Source organism: Salmo salar, chromosome ssa02 (genome assembly GCF_905237065.1).
Source record: "Salmo salar chromosome ssa02, Ssal_v3.1, whole genome shotgun sequence".
NCBI lineage: Eukaryota > Metazoa > Chordata > Actinopteri > Salmoniformes > Salmonidae > Salmo > Salmo salar.
Genome location: NC_059443.1, coordinates 20,837,089 through 20,858,435, shown reverse-complemented (window position 1 = coordinate 20,858,435; position 21,347 = coordinate 20,837,089). Strand labels below are relative to the sequence as shown.

Here is a 21,347-nt window from a genome sequence, read left to right as displayed (position 1 = left end):
TAATTAATTAGACTCACCTGGTGTCCCAGGTCTAAATCAGTCCCTGAGTAGAGGGGAACCATTTAAAAAAAGCAATGGCACTGGCTTTGAGGTCCAGAGTTGAGTTTGAGAGGCTTATGGGATTCTATAGCTCAGACCCAGTATAACAGGGGTGTCAAACTCATTCCATGGAGGGCTTAGTGTTTTTGGTATTTGGTTTTATCAATTAAGACCTAGACAACCATGTGTGGGTAAGTTCCTTACTAATCAGTGCCTTAATTAATCAAGTACAAGGAAGGCGTGGAAACCCGCAGACGCTTGGCCCACCGTAGAATGAGTTTGACACATGCAGTATAGCTTCGCCCCTGTGTTATGACCCATATAAACGCAAGCATCTGTTCCTCCTTTGTCACATTTGATAGTGGGGCAACAATACAACTCAAGCTTGGCATTCATCATGACCACCACCAGTGTTGTTCCCTTCTCCCTTCCAGGGAAACAAACCCAGTACTCAAGGATGCACACAGGAAATAGATACAATTATGACTGCTCACATCTCTGTACTCATTGACTAAACATGGATTCAATGAAACTCAGTTCAAGGTCATGGTAATATATATAAAATGCTGGGGCTGTGCTTAATAGAAGCACTCATAGCTCTCTGCTAATATTTAATCCAACCCACCACTTGACTACTGCTCAGTGCTAGCCATTCATATCAGCTGAGAGCTGTCAAAACTTTGGCTGTGTGAGAGAGAGAGCAGAAACAGGTATGTAGGTAAAGTAAGGTGGGTGTGAGAAGATGTGGAGGGAGAGAAGAGAAGGCGGGAGTGAAGGAATTTGTGAGGAACTGAAAGCAGGGGAGGGCGGCGAAGGGGAGAGGGAGGAGTGCCGAGCAGAGAACAAGGTTACACGTGAGAGTAGTCCAGAGAACGAAAGTAAGAAAGAGAGACAGAGGAGAGAGAGAATAGCAGGACAGGTACGATAGTGTGGATTATGGAGTTGAGAAGGTTTCAATCTTACTTCACAAGTTAATTACCTGTTGCTCACTGGAGGAGAAGAAAGAACAAAGAAAAGTGGAGAACAAAGAAAGAGTAAACAATAAGGGCAACGGAGAAAGAGAGAGAGAGGCAGAGGGGAAAACCAGGGGTAGAGAGAGGAAAGGAGATAGGGAAAGGGGGAACCAGGGGTAGAGAGAAAGGGAAGGACAACAGTTGAATGTTGACCGAGGGAGTGAGGATATTAATTGGGAGATAAGCAAAAAGGAGAGGGGAGGAAAAAAGAGAAAGTGTAGAAAAACGAATAGATACACATTGACAGAGTGGACTGGACTTCAATGAAGCACTGACATCAGCAAAATAAAGGGTGAGAGAGAAAGGAGGTCACTGCAGTCCGAAGTAGGTGCTGTGCACTGTAATTCCTTAAGCACGCTTACTATGCAACAGGAGAGTTAGGACAAGCAAAGACAGACAGACGTTCACTACACGATTGAACCATGTTGATGAAGGAGTATAGAATATGCATGCCACTAACTGTGGAAGAGGTAAGTGTGTGTAGACTGGATAAGTGTGTGTTTGTCTTTGAACATGTATGTGTGTGTCGGGGGTCTGTGTGTTCGTGGCTTGGGGGGGGTGTCTGTGTGCTTGTGTGATTGAATGTGTGTATACTGTAGACCACTGTTGTAAAAATAAGGTGACAGCTTTTAATGTGATCTTGAAAATGTTAAAGTTGCTAGAATACAGATGTAGAATCTTCATATGATCACCCTGTTGCAGGACAGCTTGTCGTTGATTTAAGGGTTTAATTTACGATAAATGTATCACCCATGACAAAAATGTCCCTTCATTGTAATCCATATAATAATTCAGATTTCCTGTTGCAGGATTATTTTCCTGCTGTAGCAAACTGGCTCAAATTAAGATCCTACATCTGTAACAACATTACGCACAGACATCCTGTAGTTGAGTAGTGTTGTTCATGTGGCTGGCACTCTGTATGGTTCTGCATGTACCTAACCTCAGCTGTTTCTCTCTCTCGCACTCTCTCTCTTTCGCTTTTATTTATTTATTTATTTTTTACCACACAAACAAGTTGGACTGGTTGAGGCTTACAAACTTCAACGAAGGCATTTGGCCTTGAGGTTAAAAACAAAGGACAGATTCCGCCAGGGAGTAAGAAGTGGTGGGTGGACGAGGGTTTAGGGGAAAGGTGCTCTAGAGTGCCTTCAAAGGGAAGGTCCTCATTCCCTCCAACCACCAGAACAAAGCATTTCTCCCTGTCATAGTGTTTAAGTCTGAGCTATCTGTCGGGAACAGTGTTATGTAGTTGGTGATTAATACAACATGCTGTGCCGGAAACTTCCATTGATACTTAACTCTAAAACCAACTTTGGTCAGTTGTTAGACCACTTCTGTGATCTGGAAATGTGACAAACTTTAGAGTGAACTTTAAGATTACTAATGTTTTAGTGTTTGTAGAAGCTTTAGCTAGAAGGATCACAGGGTTTTTATGGATCAAAATGGGGCTTAGGTGGTGGGCCTGGCCAATGGTGCGGTGGCCGACCTAAATTGTTTGAGGACTTCCTGTTGGCCGCCATTTTAAAAGTACATTTCCTGCAATTCTGCCATGAGGCTGAGAGAGAAATGTGCAGTTTTAAAGATAATTTTCTGCCATTCTAAACATGCTGCCATGGCTTATGCTATGTGAGTGACTCTCAAATTATAACAAAGTCAATGGAGGCCCCATGCCATGACAAAAACACTCCTGAATGTATAATTTTTGGAATTTTAGATTATCCCGGACTTTCTATCTTTTATTTTGGTGACTGTTGGTCCTCAAAGATGATCGTATAAAAATATATAGGTCCGTTATGTTTTCTACATACTTTATATTTGGTTTGAGTCTAAGTTTAAACTGACAACGTTTTTCCATCATTTATTATTTTATTTATTTTATTATTGTATTTTTTTACTGTTTGGACATGTGCAGCCCGAAAAAACACTTAGGAGACCTGCCCAAGACTTTTCTTTGCAGAAAAAACCCTGGATCAGTGTCTTGTGTGTATCTATCTGAAAATAGTCTCCGTAAAATCACACAGAACCCAACCCCACGGTGAGATCCATTCCACGTGTGGAACTCTGACTCTCATGGTCTGATGGGGAAGCGCGTTAAGATTCCTATGCAGCTTTAGTGGGATCAGCTTATAGTCCACATTCAAACCACTGTTTATGCAATGTCTGCACACACACACACTTCTAATTCTGAGGGGAGTGTAGCTGGTTGTACTAGTAGGTTGGCGGATTAAGACACAGGTACGTGTGTTTCATATTTAGTCAAAAGCTGGGGGACAAATTAAGACAGGTATGTGTGTGTTTTGTTTTTAGTCAAAGGGTGGGGCACATATTCACATAATATAGTTGCTGTCTCACTGCACTGTATGTTTCAGTCATCAGTACAACACATTAACCACAAAACTGTCACAGTGATCTGAAGTGAAAGAGAAACATAACGCTGTGTGGGTTTGTGTTGTTAGTCAAAGGGTGGGTGACACATTCACATAGAGAGTGGCCAGACCAGAGACATAGATATCCATTCACATAGAGAGTGGCCAGACCAGAGACATAGATATCCATTCACATAGTGAATGGCCAGAACAGAGACATAGATATCCATTCACATAGAGAGTGGCCAGACCAGAGACATAGATATCCATTCACATAGTGAATGGCCAGAACAGAGACATAGATATCCATTCACGTAGAGAATGGCCAGAACAGAGACATAGATATCCATTCACATAGTGAACGGCAAGAACAGAGACATAGATATTCATTCACGTAGAGAATGGCCAGAACAGAGACATAGATATCCATTCACATAGTGAACGGCAAGAACAGAGACCTAGATATCCATTCACGTAGAGAATGGCCAGAACAGAGACCTAGATATCCATTCACGTAGAGAATGGCCAGAACAGAGACATAGATATCCATTTACGTAGAGAATGGCCAGAACAGAGACATAGATATCCATTCACGTAGAGAATGGCCAGAACAGAGACATAGACATTCACGTAGAGAATGGCCCGAACAGAGACATAGATAGACATGCAGTGATCTTAACATCTCTATAGGACAGGACTAGGTAAACACTGTCAATGACTGGTTCTGGGTTTCCCAACCCAAGTCTTATCACTGCCTTAAGGACTTGGGCAAGTAACAGCTAGATACTACTGGTCTAAGGTCAGAGTTCAGGTGGGGTTCCATGCTTCAACAAACAAAGGAAAGGAGGGGTGCTCAACAACAATTACAAAAATATTTTAAATACATTTCTAAATCTACATTTTTTACATTTAACCTTTATTTAACTAGGCAAGTCAGTTAAGAACAAATTCTTATTTACAATGACGGCCTACCCCGGCAAAAGCCTGGACGACGCTGAGCCAATTGTGCGCCGCCCTATGGGACTCCCAATCATGGCCGGATGTACAGTAATGCAGCCTGAAACCAGGGACTGCAGTGTCGCCTCTTGCACTCAGATGCAGTGCCCTAGACCGCTGTGCCACTCGGGAGCCCAAGTAAAGGGCATACCAAGGAAAAACTTCGAAAATGACACATTTGAGGCAGAACATTTGAGGCAGCTCTCAACAAAAAAGTCAGAAATGTATTTATTTTAGCTTTAATCCATTCAGTATACAGGTGACTGACGTTTCCACACCAAGCTGATGGTCAGGGCACACACAGGAAGAAGTCAGCCTTTTCACTGATCTAAGGTTAGTTGTTCATTGATTTCCTAATGGATAAGGTTAGGGGTTTGGAGGAGGGTGAGCTGACCTATGTTCCCAAGAAAAGCTCACCGTGAGCAGTCCATAAAAGCGTCCGGTTTTATGATGAATTAACTGACTGCTATGTAAGTAAATATTTAATGTGTACGATCTACATTAATTGGAAGAAGGAAGAAGGATGTGGTATTAAGACAGGACTGTGAATTGACTCTCTCTCTCTCTCTCTCTTCCCTCCCAGTATAAGATAGGGCAGCTGTACATGATCAGTAAACACAGTAATGAGCAGAGCGGAGGAGGGGAGGGAGTGGAGGTGGTGAGGAACCAACCAGACACACATCCCCAACACGGCCTGGGACAGCTCACAGAGAAACGCATCTACCTCAATAGGTAACACACCCACATTAACACTGTACCTCAAATCAAACTTTGTCACATGCGCCGAATACAACAGGTGTAGACCTTACAGTGAAATGCTTACTTCCAAACCCTTAACCAACAGTGCAGTTCAACAAAGAGTTAAGAAAATATTTAATATAAACTTCAGTAAAAAATTATAAAAAGTAACACAATAAAATAACAATAACGAGGCTATATACAAGGAGTACCGGTACCGAGTGAGTGTGCGGGGGTACAGGTTAGAGGTCATTTTGTACATGTAGGTAGGGGTGAAGTGACTATTCATAGATGATAAACAGCATGTAGCAGCAGTGTACAAAACAAATGGAGGGGGAGGTGTGTCAATGTAAATGGTCTGGTGGCCATTTGATAAATTCTTCAGCAGTCTTATGGCTTGGGGGTAGAAGCTGTTAAGGAGCCTTTTGGTCCTAGACTTGGCGCTCCGGTACCGCTTGCCGTGCGGTAGCAGAGAAAACAGTCTATGACTTGAGTGACTGGAGTCTCTGACAATTTTTTGGCCTTTCCTCTGACACCGCCTATTATATATGTCCTGGGTGGCAGGAGGCTTTGGCCCCAGTGATATACTGGGCAGTACGCATTACCCTCTGTAGCGCCTTACGGTCAGATACCGAGAAGTTGCCATACCAGGCGGTGATGCAACCGGTCAGGATGCTCTCGATGGTGCAGCTGTACCTCACATATACACACACACTGTACCTCACACACTCCTAGCACTGCTCAACCAAGAAATGATACCAGTACGCGCGCGCGCACACACACACACACACACACACACACACACACACACACACACACACACTTCTACTATCCCACACCCCCCCCCTATAGCCTAGCCCTAGATCATACCGCACACATACATCTACTATCCCACACCCCCCTATGGCCTAGCCCTAGATCATACCGCACACATACATCTACCATCCCACACCCCCCTATGGCCAAGCCCTAGATCATACCGCACACATACATCTACTATCCCACACCCCCCTATGGCCTAGCCCTAGATCATACCGCACACATACATCTACCATCCCACACCCCCCCTATGGCCAAGCCCTAGATCATACCGCACACATACATCTACTATCCCACCCCCCCTATGGCCTAGCCCTAGATCATACCGCACACATACATCTACTATCCCACACCCCCCTATGGCCTAGAACTAGATCATACCGCACACATACATCTACTATCCCACACCCCCTATGGCCTAGCCCTAGATCATACCGCACACATACATCTACTATCCCACACCCCCCTATGGCCTAGAACTAGATCATACCGCACACATACATCTACTATCCCACACCCCCCTATGGCCTAGCCCTAGATCATACCGCACACATACATCTACTATCCCACACCCCCTATGGCCTAGCCCTAGATCATACCGCACACATACATCTACTATCCCACACCCCCCCTATGGCCTAGAACTAGATCATACCGCACACATACATCTACTATCCCACACCCCCCTATGGCCTAGCCCTAGATCATACCGCACACATACATCTACTATCCCACACCCCCTATGGCCTAGCCCTAGATCATACCGCACACATACATCTACTATCCCACACCCCCCTATGGCCTAGCCCTAGATCATATCGCACACATACATCTACCATCCCACCCCCCCCCATGGCCTAGAACTAGATCATACCGCACACATACATCTACTATCCCACACCCCTCCTATGGCCTAGCCCTAGATCATACCGCACATATACATCTACTATCCCACACCCCCCCTATGGCCTAGCCCTAGATCATACCGCACACATACATCTACTATCCCACACCCCTCCTATGGCCTAGCCCTAGATCATACCGCACATATACATCTACTATCCCACACCCCCCTATGGCCTAGCCCTAGATCATACCGCACACATACATCTACTATCCCACACCCCCCTATGGCCTAGCCCTAGATCATACCGCACACATACATCTACTATCCCACACCCCTCCTATGGCCTAGCCCTAGATCATACCGCACATATACATCTACTATCCCACACCCCCCCTATGGCCTAGCCCTAGATCATACCGCACACATACATCTACTATCCCACACCCCCTATGGCCTAGCCCTAGATCATACCGTACACATACATCTACTATCCCACACCCCCCTATGGCCTAGACCTAGATCATACCGCACACATACATCTACTATCCCACACCCCCCCTATGGCCTAGAACTAGATCATACCGCACACATACATCTACTATCCCACACCCCCCTATGGCCTAGCCCTAGATCATACCGCACACATACATCTACTATCCCACACCCCCCTATGGCCTAGCCCTAGATCATATCGCACACATACATCTACTATCCCACACCCCCTATGGCCTAGCCCTAGATCATACCGCACACATACATCTACTATCCCACACCCCCTATGGCCTAGAACTAGATCATACCGCACACATACATCTACTATCCCACACCCCCCTATGGCCTAGCCCTAGATCATACCGCACACATACATCTACTATCCCACACCCCCCTATGGCCTAGCCCTAGATCATACCGCACACATACATCTACTATCCCACACCCCCTATGGCCTAGAACTAGATCATACCGCACACATACATCTACTATCCCACCCCCCCCCTATGGCCTAGCCCTAGATCATACCGCACACATACATCTACTATCCCACACCCCCTATGGCCTAGAACTAGATCATACCGCACACATACATCTACTATCCCACACCCCCCTATGGCCTAGCCCTAGATCATACCGCACACATACATCTACTATCCCACACCCCCTATGGCCTAGAACTAGATCATACCGCACACATACATCTACTATCCCACACCCCCTATGGCCTAGCCCTAGATCATACCGCACACATACATCTACTATCCCACACCCCCCTATGGCCAAGCCCTAGATCATATCGCACACATACATCTACTATCCCACACCCCCTATGGCCTAGCCCTAGATCATACCGCACACATACATCTACTATCCCACACCCCCCTATGGCCTAGCCCTAGATCATACCGCACACATACATCTACTATCCCACACCCCCCTATGGCCTAGCCCTAGATCATATCGCACACATACATCTACTATCCCACACCCCCCTATGGCCTAGCCCTAGATCATACCGCACACATACATCTACTATCCCACACCCCCCCTATGGCCTAGAACTAGATCATACCGCACACATACATCTACTATCCCACACCCCCCTATGGCCTAGCCCTAGATCATACCGCACACATACATCTACTATCCCACACCCCCTATGGCCTAGCCCTAGATCATACCGCACACATACATCTACTATCCCACACCCCCCTATGGCCTAGCCCTAGATCATACCGCACACATACATCTACTATCCCACACCCCCCTATGGCCTAGCCCTAGATCATACCGCACACATACATCTACTATCCCACACCCCCTATGGCCTAGAACTAGATCATACCGCACACATACATCTACTATCCCACCCCCCCTATGGCCTAGCCCTAGATCATACCGCACACATACATCTACTATCCCACACCCCCTATGGCCTAGAACTAGATCATACCGCACACATACATCTACTATCCCACACCCCCCCTATGGCCTAGCCCTAGATCATACCGCACACATACATCTACTATCCCACACCCCCCTATGGCCTAGACCTAGATCATACCGCACACATACATCTACTATCCCACACCCCCTATGGCCTAGCCCTAGATCATACCGCACACATACATCTACTATCCCACACCCCCCTATGGCCAAGCCCTAGATCATATCGCACACATACATCTACTATCCCACACCCCCCTATGGCCTAGCCCTAGATCATACCGCACACATACATCTACTATCCCACACCCCCCTATGGCCTAGCCCTAGATCATACCGCACACATACATCTACTATCCCACACCCCCTATGGCCTAGCCCTAGATCATATCGCACACATACATCTACTATCCCACACCCCCTATGGCCTAGCCCTAGATCATACCGCACACATACATCTACTATCCCACACCCCCCTATGGCCTAGAACTAGATCATACCGCACACATACATCTACTATCCCACACCCCCTATGGCCTAGCCCTAGATCATACCGCACACATACATCTACTATCCCACACCCCCCTATGGCCTAGCCCTAGATCATACCGCACACATACATCTACTATCCCACACCCCCTATGGCCTAGCCCTAGATCATACCGCACACATACATCTACTATCCCACACCCCCCTATGGCCTAGCCCTAGATCATACCGCACACATACATCTACTATCCCACACCCCCCTATGGCCTAGAACTAGATCATACCGCACACATACATCTACTATCCCACACCCCCCATGGCCTAGCCCTAGATCATACCGCACACATACATCTACTATCCCACACCCCCCTATGGCCTAGAACTAGATCATACCGCACATATACATCTACTATCCCACACCCCCCTATGGCCTAGCCCTAGATCATACCGCACACATACATCTACTATCCCACACCCCCTATGGCCTAGCCCTAGATCATACCGCACACATACATCTACTATCCCACACCCCCTATGGCCTAGCCCTAGATCATACCGCACACATACATCTACCATCCCACACCCCCCTATGGCCAAGCCCTAGATCATACCGCACACATACATCTACTATCCCACACCCCCTATGGCCTAGCCCTAGATCATACCGCACACATACATCTACTATCCCACACCCCCTATGGCCTAGCCCTAGATCATATCGCACACATACATCTACTATCCCACACCCCCCTATGGCCTAGACCTAGATCATACCGCACACATACATCTACTATCCCACACCCCCCTATGGCCTAGAACTAGATCATACCGCACACATACATCTACTATCCCACACCCCCTATGGCCTAGCCCTAGATCATACCGCACACATAAATCTACTATCCCACACCCCCTATGGCCTAGACCTAGATCATACCGCACACATACATCTACTATCCCACACCCCCTATGGCCTAGAACTAGATCATACCGCACACATACATCTACTATCCCACACCCCCCTATGGCCTAGCCCTAGATCATACCGTACACATACATCTACTATCCCACACCCCCTATGGCCTAGCCCTAGATCATACCGCACACATACATCTACTATCCCACACCCCCCTATGGCCTAGCCCTAGATCATATCGCACACATACATCTACCATCCCACACCCCCCTATGGCCTAGAACTAGATCATACCGCACACATACATCTACTATCCCACACCCCCCTATGGCCTAGCCGTAGATCATACCGCACACATACATCTACTATCCCACACCCCCTATGGCCTAGAACTAGATCATACCGCACACATACATCTACTATCCCACACCCCCTATGGCCTAGAACTAGATCATACCGCACACATACATCTACTATCCCACACCCCCCTATGGCCTAGCCCTAGATCATACCGCACACATACATCTACCATCCCACACCCCCCTATGGCCTAGCCCTAGATCATACCGCACACATACATCTACTATCCCACACCCCCCTATGGCCTAGCCCTAGATCATACCGCACACATACATCTACCATCCCACACCCCCCTATGGCCTAGAACTAGATCATACCGCACACATACATCTACTATCCCACACCCCCCCTATGGCCTAGAACTAGATCATACCGTACACATACATCTACTATCCCACCCCCTATGGCCTAGCCCTAGATCATACCGCACACATACATCTACTATCCCACACCCCCCCTATGGCCTAGAACTAGATCATACCGCACACATGCATCTACTATCCCACACCCCCTATGGCCTAGAACTAGATCATACCGCACACATACATCTACTATCCCACACCCCCCTATGGCCTAGAACTAGATCATACCGTACACATACATCTACTATCCCACACCCCCTATGGCCTAGAACTAGATCATACCGCACACATACATCTACTATCCCACACCCCCTATGGCCTAGAACTAGATCATACCGCACACATACATCTACTATCCCACACCCCCCCCTATGGCCTAGAACTAGATCATACCGCACACATACATCTACTATCCCACACCCCCCCTATGGCCTAGAACTAGATCATACCGCACACATACATCTACTATCCCACACCCCCCTATGGCCTAGCCCTAGATCATACCGCACACATACATCTACTATCCCACACCCCCCTATGGCCTAGCCCTAGATCATACCGTACACATACATCTACTATCCCACACCCCCTATGGCCTAGAACTAGATCATACCGCACACATACATCTACTATCCCACACCCCCCTATGGCCTAGAACTAGATCATACCGCACACATACATCTACTATCCCCCCCCTATGGCCTAGCCCTAGATCATACCGCACACATACATCTACTATCCCCCCCTATGGCCTAGAACTAGATCATACCGCACACATACATCTACTATCCCCCCCTATGGCCTAGAACTAGATCATACCGCACACATACATCTACTATCCCACACCCCCCTATGGCCTAGAACTAGATCATACCGCACACATAAATCTACTATCCCACACCCCCTATGGCCTAGAACTAGATCATATCGCACACATACATCTACTATCCCACACCCCCTATGGCCTAGCCCTAGATCATACCGCACACATACATCTACTATCCCACACCCCCCCTATGGCCTAGCCCTAGATCATACCGCACACATACATCTACTATCCCACACCCCCCTATGGCCTAGAACTAGATCATACCGCACACATACATCTACTATCCCACACCCCCCTATGGCCTAGAACTAGATCATACCGCACACATACATCTACTATCCCACACCCCCCCTATGGCCTAGCCCTAGATCATACCGCACACATACATCTACTATCCCACACCCCCCTATGGCCTAGAACTAGATCATACCGCACACATACATCTACCATCCCACACCCCCCTATGGCCAAGCCCTAGATCATACCGCACACATACATCTACTATCCCACACCCCCCTATGGCCTAGAACTAGATCATACCGCACACATACATCTACTATCCCACACCCCCCTATGGCCTAGCCCTAGATCATACCGCACACATACATCTACTATCCCACACCCCCCTATGGCCTAGAACTAGATCATACCGCACACATACATCTACTATCCCACACCCCCCTATGGCCTAGCCCTAGATCATACCGCACACATACATCTACTATCCCACACCCCCCTATGGCCTAGCCCTAGATCATACCGCACACATACATCTACTATCCCACACCCCCTATGGCCTAGAACTAGATCATACCGCACACATACATCTACTATCCCACACCCCCCCTATGGCCTAGCCCTAGATCATACCGCACACATACATCTACTATCCCACACCCCTCCTATGGCCTAGCCCTAGATCATACCGCACACATACATCTACTATCCCACACCCCCCTATGGCCTAGCCCTAGATCATACCGCACACATACATCTACTATCCCACACCCCCTATGGCCTAGCCCTAGATCATACCGCACACATACATCTACTATCCCACACCCCCCTATGGCCTAGAACTAGATCATACCGCACACATACATCTACTATCCCACACCCCCCTATGGCCTAGCCCTAGATCATATCGCACACATACATCTACCATCCCACACCCCCCCTCCCTATGGCCTAGAACTAGATCATACCGCACACATACATCTACTATCCCACACCCCCCCTATGGCCTAGCCCTAGATCATACCGCACACATACATCTACTATCCCACACCCCCCCTATGGCCTAGAACTAGATCATACCGCACACATACATCTACCATCCCACACCCCCCTATGGCCTAGCCCTAGATCATATCGCACACATACATCTACTATCCCACACCCCCTATGGCCTAGCCCTAGATCATACCGCACACATACATCTACTATCCCACACCCCCCCTATGGCCTAGAACTAGATCATACCGCACACATACATCTACTTCAGCGACGATAACAGTACATTCCTCCCCTCTGTCTGTTTCTCTCTCTGACAGTAAACTGCCATCCTGGGTGAGTGTGTTTGTCCCCAGGGTCTTCTATGTGACAGAGAAGGCCTGGAACTTCTACCCTTACACCATCACAGGTCTGACAACACTATTCTATCCACCACAAACACAGCCGTTTCACCTGCTACCAACCTGTTCTTCCTATAGGGTCAACATAGGAAGTGACTGTTTCCTTGTCTGCACTTAGATTAAAACACAATCTGCTTATCTAGACCCGATTTACTTTAAAAATCTTTCGTTCCACATGTTTTGAAATGTGTGTGTGGTGTGTCACTAATGATGTTCCTCTCTATCCGTATGGAACTTCTGTGGTGTGTGCTACAGAGTACTCAGTAAGTATTCACACATAATTTGCATGAGGCATGCAGTAGAGCTCATCCCTCTCCAAATGTCTGTGTACATAACCTCATCTGTCTACTCCTCTCTCTGCCCTCCTTCCCTCTCTCTGCCCTCCTTCCTTCTCTCCCCCTCCTTCCTTCTCTCCCCCTCCTTCCTTCTCTCCCCTCCTTCCTCCTCTCCCCCTCCTTCCCTCCCTCCCTCTCTCCCCCTCCTTCCTTTTCTCTCTCTCTCTCTCTCTCCTCCCTCCCTCCCTCCCTCCTTCTCTCCCCCTCCTTCCTTCTCTCTCTCTTTCCTTCTCTCCATTCACATCCATCCGTCATCTACTGTAGGTCTCCTTCCTTCCCAAGTTCAGCATCCGTATTGAGACCAGGTTTGAGAACAACAATGGTGACAACAATAATGTGAGTATGACTGAAGGAGAAAGAGAAGGGTGGGTGAGAGACTGAAAGAAGGGTGGGTGAGAGACTGAAAGAAGGGTGGGAGAGGGACTGAAGGAAGGGTGGGAGAGGGACTGAAGGAAGGGTGGGAGGGTGAGAGACTGAAAGAAGGGAGGGAGAGAGAGAAGGGGGGGGTGAGAGACTGAAGGAAAGGTGGGAGAGGGAGGGAGAGAAGGGGGGTGAGAGAGAAGGGGGCGTGAGAGACTGAAGGAAGGGTGGGAGGGAGGGAGAGACATTTTAATCTTCTCTGCAGTGTAAGGAGAATGCTCATCAAATTGATGTGGCCATTATAAGGAAAACAAGCAAAGCCCAGAATGCAATAGCGGCAGATCTATTAGCCATCCACTGTGTTTGTATGAGAGGGAGAAAGAAGAGTACATGCTTGTATTACAGGCTTATTTCACCACCTTTTCTGGCCTTGACACGGAATTCCGACACACAAACACAATTCTGAGCTGGTTTGTCCCTACAGCGTGCCCCTGTCATTTTGGGATAGAAACCTGGGAACAAGACTGAACTCATCTGGCTGTTGGTTGTTAGTGTGTTTATCCAGAAATGTGGCAAAGCTTGTTTCAACCTTCTCCCAGCTACAGGTTACATGTGTTCATTTTAGCAGAAACACACAGACACACACACATTAATGCACACATGCTCCCACACACACACACCACACCGATACATACACCTCTATTACAACACACAACAACATAGAAGACATCTAAAGAGCCCAAAAGCACAACCAAACAGAGGAATATCAGCAGGTTTAAAGGATGAGGTAAAACAATGCTTTTGACATGGAAAAATGGGAACTATGACAAGTGTCAACAGTCAGACAGATGGACAATAGATACCTTATACGAGAGAACAGGTTCTTAAACACAAGATACACGGCATAATAGGATCTGAAACACAGCTGATTATCTGGCTGTGGGTTTGTCTCCCTGCTCTTCTCTTTGTTAAATACCAGCAGAGGAATGAACATCTCCAAAGACAAGGGGACAGAACAGAAAGAACTGTGACTTTTCTCTCTCTTTCTTTGATAAGTGTCTCGTTCTCTCTCTCCTCTTTCACTCCCGCTAGTACATCCTCGCCTGCTCCCTCTCTGCTTGTCTCTCTTTCTCTGTGATTTAGTGTGCTCCCTCTCTTGATCTCCCTTACCCCTTCTCTCTCCCTCTCTCTCTGTCTCTGTCTCTGTCTCTGTCTGTGTGTAGTGTTTTGCTGTAGTGTAATGATTTGCTCAAAGCCCGAGGGTGGAGTATTATGATGGGTGACACGTTGTGTGACCTCACTATTACGTCTATTTCCTCATCTACTAGTCCCTGGCTCCAGTGTGTGTGTGTCAGTCTATTTCCTCATCTACTAGTCCCTGGCTCCAGTGTGTGTGTGTGTGTGTGTGTGTGTGTGTGTGTGTGTGTGTCAGTCTATTTCCTCATCTACTAGTCCCTGGCTCCAGTGTGTGTGTGTGTGTGTCAGTCTATTTCCTCATCTACTAGTCCCTGGCTCCAGTGTGTGTGTGTCAGTCTATTTCCTCATCTACTAGTCCCTGGCTCCAGTGTGTGTGTGTCAGTCTATTTCCTCATCTACTAGTCCCTGGCTCCAGTGTGTGTGTGTCAGTCTATTTCCTCATCTACTAGTCCCTGGCTCCAGTGTGTGTGTGTCAGTCTATTTCTGGGTGACCTCCCCCTCTGCTCGGTTGCAGGTATTTGGAGACAGGCCCACCCCTGCAGAGAGCGTGAGCCACCTGGATATCCTCATTGACCCCATCCCTGACAAACACTACAAGGAGACAGAGGTACTAGCGTGTACACACACATTTCCTCCTCCTGACTTCCGCAGTTCCAGTAACTTCAGAAACAAAGGTCAATCAGCAAGACACATAGCTGAAAACACACACACTCACTATCTCACGCAGAGCAGAGGAAGATGTACTGTAGATAAATACAAACATAAATACAGACACTTGTACAATCTATGCATCTTGGGCCCCAGATGCCTATCATCTTGAATCATTCATAGATTATATGTGAGGTATTCAGCAACAGCCTGCTCACACAGGCCTGCACACACGCACACTCCCACACACTCGCCCTCCCCCCTACACACCGGCCAGCGATTTAGCTCAGTCAGCAGGTAATGTGCACTTTGTCTCTGTAGGACCTGAGTCGCTGGGTGTCTGAGAAGACGGGCCGAGGCCCCCTGGTGGAAGGGTGGCGTAAGGACAGCACCCCCATCATGTGCTCCTATAAGAGGGTGCAGTGCAGTTTCGAAGTCTACGGCTTCCAGGGCAAGACTGAGGACTTCATACACAGGGTGAGAGGAAACTACATTTACCATCATGCATCAGATGAGAACCTGATAAAGACCTAAGGGTCAAAATGTTGTTTAAGGAAACACATTTGACAGCATAGATTGCGTGTGGGGAATCTTTTCTTTTTGCTCAACATATACACTGATCTCCAGCAGCACCTGCTGAAAGCCTTTGGATGTGTTTCTTTGATGTAAGAAATGTATTTTCTCTGTGTATGATCTGGCAGAACATCCAGGACATCCTACTGGTGGGACACAGACAGGCTGTGGCCTGGACAGACGAATGGCATGGTCAGTAGAGGACATGGTTATAATGCCTTATAACATATAGAGCATGATTATAATAGGACATGGTTGTAATGCATTATATTATAGAACATGGTTGTAATGCAATACATTATAGAACATGTTATAATGCATCATAAAGTATAGGACATGATTATAATAGGGCATGGTTATAATGCTTCATAACATATAAAACATGTTTATAATAGGGCATGGTTATAATGCTTTATAACATATAGAACATGATTATAATAGGACCATGGTTATAATGCTTTATCATATAGGACAAGATTATAATAGGACATGGTTATAAGGCATTATAACATATAGGACATTATTATAATAGGACATGTTTTAATGCTCTATAACATATAGAACATGTTTATAATGGTCTATAACATATAGGACGATGATGATGATGATAATAATAGGACATGTTATAATGCTTTATATTATAGAACATGGTTATAATGCTTTATAGCATATAGGACATTATTATAATAGAACATTGTTTTAATGCTCTATAACATATATGATAATAATAGGACATGGTTATAATGCATTATACTACGTCGTAATTAATGCTTTTCAATGTGCTGTTCACTGTTGCTGTATGTTTTTGTTTGGACATGCTTTAAATGCATTGATGTACATGTTACATGGTTATAATGCATTATGATACACATGTCACATGGTTATAATGCATTATGATACACACGTTACATACATTATTATATTTATTATAATCTCATCCGACTGTGCTTTTCCCTACAGGGATGAGTTTGGAGGATGTGAGAGAGTATGAGCGACAGATACAGGAACAGACCAACAGCAAACTCAAATCAACCCAGAACAACAACACAGGTAATTATTAGAGCTGGGATGATAAACGGAAAATGATCGACACCGATTACTTATCCAAGGCATTTTGCTGATATCATTCATTATGATAAGTACTCTAGAGAAATGTTAAGTTTGAAATTAAATGCGTTAGCAAATATGGGTGATTGTTAATTGGATAATTGATGGCTTCCACCACAACTAGTATTTTAAAGGATAAAAACTGCAGTTCACATTAATGTTAGAAACTTGTCGTTCTATTTATCATTATCTATACAGGCAATTTATCGCTATATGGATTTTTGTTCGTATCACCCAGCTGTAGTAACTAATGGTCTACTACTGTACTATTCTATATCATATTTTAATAGAGGAGAGGGAGGAGTAAAAGAGGGGGGTTGTGGGGGAAGAGAGAGAAGGTAAAGTGGAGAAAAAGGACAGAGTGATAGAAGGAAGAATGGGTGGATGGAAGAGGGGGAGAAGAGTAAGGGAAGAGGAGAGAGCATAGGGGAACATTGAGAAAGTGGGTGAGAAGGGGAGGGAGAAAGTGCAAGGATGGGTGAAAAGTGAGAGAGGGGGAGGGGGAAGAGCGTGGAGAGAAAGACAGAAAGATCATTGAGAGTGAGAACCAGAGGTAAGAGAGCAAAGAAGCAAAATAGGAAAGGAAGCTCAGTGAGAGCAGAGGAGAGGGAACCCAACAGGGAGAAACATTGCCTGGAGACTCAAACTGAATACTTCCTCTGCTCTATGTTAGCTACATACTTCAGTCTGAGACTACAATCATTGAAGTTAGTTTGTGGTGACGTCTAAATGAGGGATGTTTTACAAAACAGCCCTCATTACAAGTAATCAGCGATTGGATAGTCTCTAACCAATCAGAGTTTCAAAGCCAATGACTCATTTTCTAAACGCTGATTTGCCCACCTGTGTTCTGGCTCAACCCATCAGTTTCTGGGACCAATCAGAACTGTTAGAATATGTTTGTGTTCTAGAAATCGTTGGGTAGGTACTCAGATCCAGACTCATTGCAGAGAAGAAACTAATGTCCGTGGGTAGGGCATATCATTTGGCTGGAACAAGGAGTTTGGGTAGCTATTGCAGCACTTACTGCAAATGTCAGCCCTAGTGTGTGTGTGTGTGTGTGTGTGTGTGTGTGTGTGTGTGGGGTCACTCTGCCCCCTGCTGGTGAGTCATGAGAAGTTTGGCCGGCTGCTGCTGCTGAACGATATCAAGGGCAGCCACAGTATGGCCCGTAGAATGTTTGTGTGGTATGCGAGACAGGGGGCTGAAATGGATTTGCAGTCATTGCTCACTCTCTCTCTGCTGCAGCTCGCTGCGCTGTCCTGACCACCTACAGGCCAGAACATGCTACTGCAGGCGCCTAGCAGATTTTACACTAAAACATTTCATGCCATTCATCTTTTCGAAAACAAAAAGTGTATTTGAATTTTTATTAGGGGTGTGTGAACAGTGAAGGGATGTGTATTTGAATAATTTAACCCCTCAACCCCCCCCCCTTCCCCCTTCGTTCCCTTCATCCCCCCTGCCTCTCTCTTTCTCATCTGCAGCAACCCCTCGTCCGGCATACTCGCGCTCTATGTCCGTCACAGATGAGCGCTCTCTGAAGAAGATGGGAGTGAAGACTATGGCCATGTCAGACCCCTCCACCTCCACAATGCCTCATAGCACTGTCCGCCTTAACTCCACCCCCGAGTAACACACACACGTTCATACGTTCCTGCCTGCTTAAACCCCTCCATGACAGTAACTACACTGCATCAGTTCCTGCCTGCTTAAACCCCTCCATGACAGTAACTACACTGCATCAGTTGCTGCCTGCTTAAACCCCTCCATGACAGTAACTACACTGCATCAGTTCCTGCCTGCTTAAACCCCTCCATGACAGTAACTACACTGCATCAGTTCCTGCCTGCTTAAACCCCTCCATGACAGTAACTACACTGCAGCAGTTCCTTTTTTTTACGGCCGTCCACCACAAACACATTTAACCAATAACGCTACACTGTCCACAGAAGCAGCACTTAGAGCACTCAGGTCCTACCCTTTTCTCCAGCTGTAACTATATAACCCTAACCCCTGTCCTACCCCTTTCTCCAGCTGTAACTATATAACCCTAACCCCTGTCCTACCCCTTTCTCCAGCTGTAACTATATAACCCTAACCCCTGTCCTACCCCTTTCTCCAGCTGTAACTATATAACCCTAACCCCTGTCCTACCCCTTTCTCCAGCTGTAACTATATAACCCAACCCCTGTCCTACCCCTTTCTCCAGCTGTAACTATATAACCCTAACCCCTGTCCTACCCCTTTCTCCAGCTGTAACTATATAACCCAACCCCCTGTCCTACCCCTTTCTCCAGCTGTAACTATATAACCCTAACCCCTGTCCTACCCCTTTCTCCAGCTGTAACTATATAACCCTAACCCCTGTCCTACCCCTTTCTCCAGCTGTAACTATATAACCCTAACCCCTGTCCTACCCCTTTCTCCAGCTGTAACTATATAACCCTAACCCCTGTCCTACCCCTTTCTCCAGCTGTAACTATATAACCCAACCCCCTGTCCTACCCCTTTCTCCAGCTGTAACTATATAACCCTAACCCCTGTCCTACCCCTTTCTCCAGCAGTAACTATATAACCCTAACCCCTGTCCTACCCCTTTCTCCAGCTGTAACTATATAACCCAACCCCCTGTCCTACCCCTTTCTCCAGCTGTAACTATATAACCCAACCCCCTGTCCTACCCCTTTCTCTAGCTGTAACTATATAACCCTAACCCCTGTCCTACCCCTTTCTCCAGCTGTAACTATATAACCCTAACCCCCTGTCCTACCCCTTTCTCCAGCTGTAACTATATAACCCTAACCCCTGTCCTACCCCTTTCTCCAGCTGTAACTATATAACCCTAACCCCTGTCCTACCCCTTTCTCCAGCAGTAACTGAATAACTCAACTCCCTGTCCTTGAGTTTGCATCCCAATATTACACTTTATATACATCAAAGTAGACTGAAATATTACAAAACTGTTTGACATAGAAACACCGAATTTTCGGCAGGTTAAATATTTGTTTGAAATGATTAATAACATTCCACCCATGAGACCTCTAGGTAATTTGACTGCAGGAAAGGGCTACTAGAGTGGATATAATGGTAGGGGAGTGCTGTGGATCCACAGAGCCCATCCCATTGGTCAGACTGGGGTTATTGATCCGGTGTATCGAGGCGCTGTATTGGCTGCTTGATCGTTCTGCTCCATGCTGCAAATGGCTGAAGCAGGGCTAACCTTCACTGATGAGTCAATGGGATGGCTGTTTTAAACATGATTAACTTCTGATCTATGGTACTGGCTGCAACATGACCTCTGTACAGGCTGTGGAATAATCTAACATAGAGGATGAATATAATTTATAACTAGGTTTATATTGACACATTATACATATACTGTATATTTGGCTGTTTAGTCTATTGTAATGGAAGTCCATTGTCAGGTATGTACCTCCTTGTATGAATGAATAAAACCCTTTATCTCCTGTATGTCTTGGTAAGATCATTAGTCATGATTAAGTGACTGCAGGAGATAAGTGAAACAATAGAGTAACAGACCTTATTATTCTAGACCATGTTTACCTTGTTACCCTGCTAGTGAGAGAGTAATAGTTCATAACTAGTTGACAGGGAATGGGATGTAGGGCTTACTCAGTACGCTGCGTAGGGCTTACTCAGTACACTCCATAGGGCTTACTCAGTACACTGCGCAGGGCTTACTCAGTACACTGCATAGGGCTTACTCAGTACGCTGCGCAGGGCTTACTCAGTACGCTGCGCAGGGCTTACT

At 46.4% G+C, this 21,347-nt stretch overlaps 1 protein-coding gene across 2 annotated transcripts; it reads left to right on the top strand.

The window, feature by feature from the left end:
• Nucleotides 1-802: 802 nt before the first annotated feature.
• On the top strand, nt 803-19,715 carry LOC106593696 (cytoplasmic phosphatidylinositol transfer protein 1). Of its 2 annotated transcripts, none has more exons than XM_045699858.1 (10): nt 803-1,344; nt 5,001-5,149; nt 13,272-13,360; nt 13,608-13,615; nt 13,952-14,023; nt 15,759-15,851; nt 16,214-16,369; nt 16,594-16,657; nt 17,426-17,515; nt 19,060-19,715. In XM_045699858.1, exons 2-10 carry the CDS (start codon nt 5,022-5,024, stop codon nt 19,206-19,208), a joined length of 849 nt encoding a protein of 282 aa, XP_045555814.1. In that variant the 5' UTR covers nt 803-1,344; nt 5,001-5,021; the 3' UTR covers nt 19,209-19,715. The 2 variants fall into 2 exon arrangements, with proteins under 2 accessions (XP_045555814.1, XP_045555811.1); XM_045699855.1 differs by having other exon boundaries at nt 827-1,522; nt 19,060-19,714.
• Nucleotides 19,716-21,347: the final 1,632 nt, after the last annotated feature.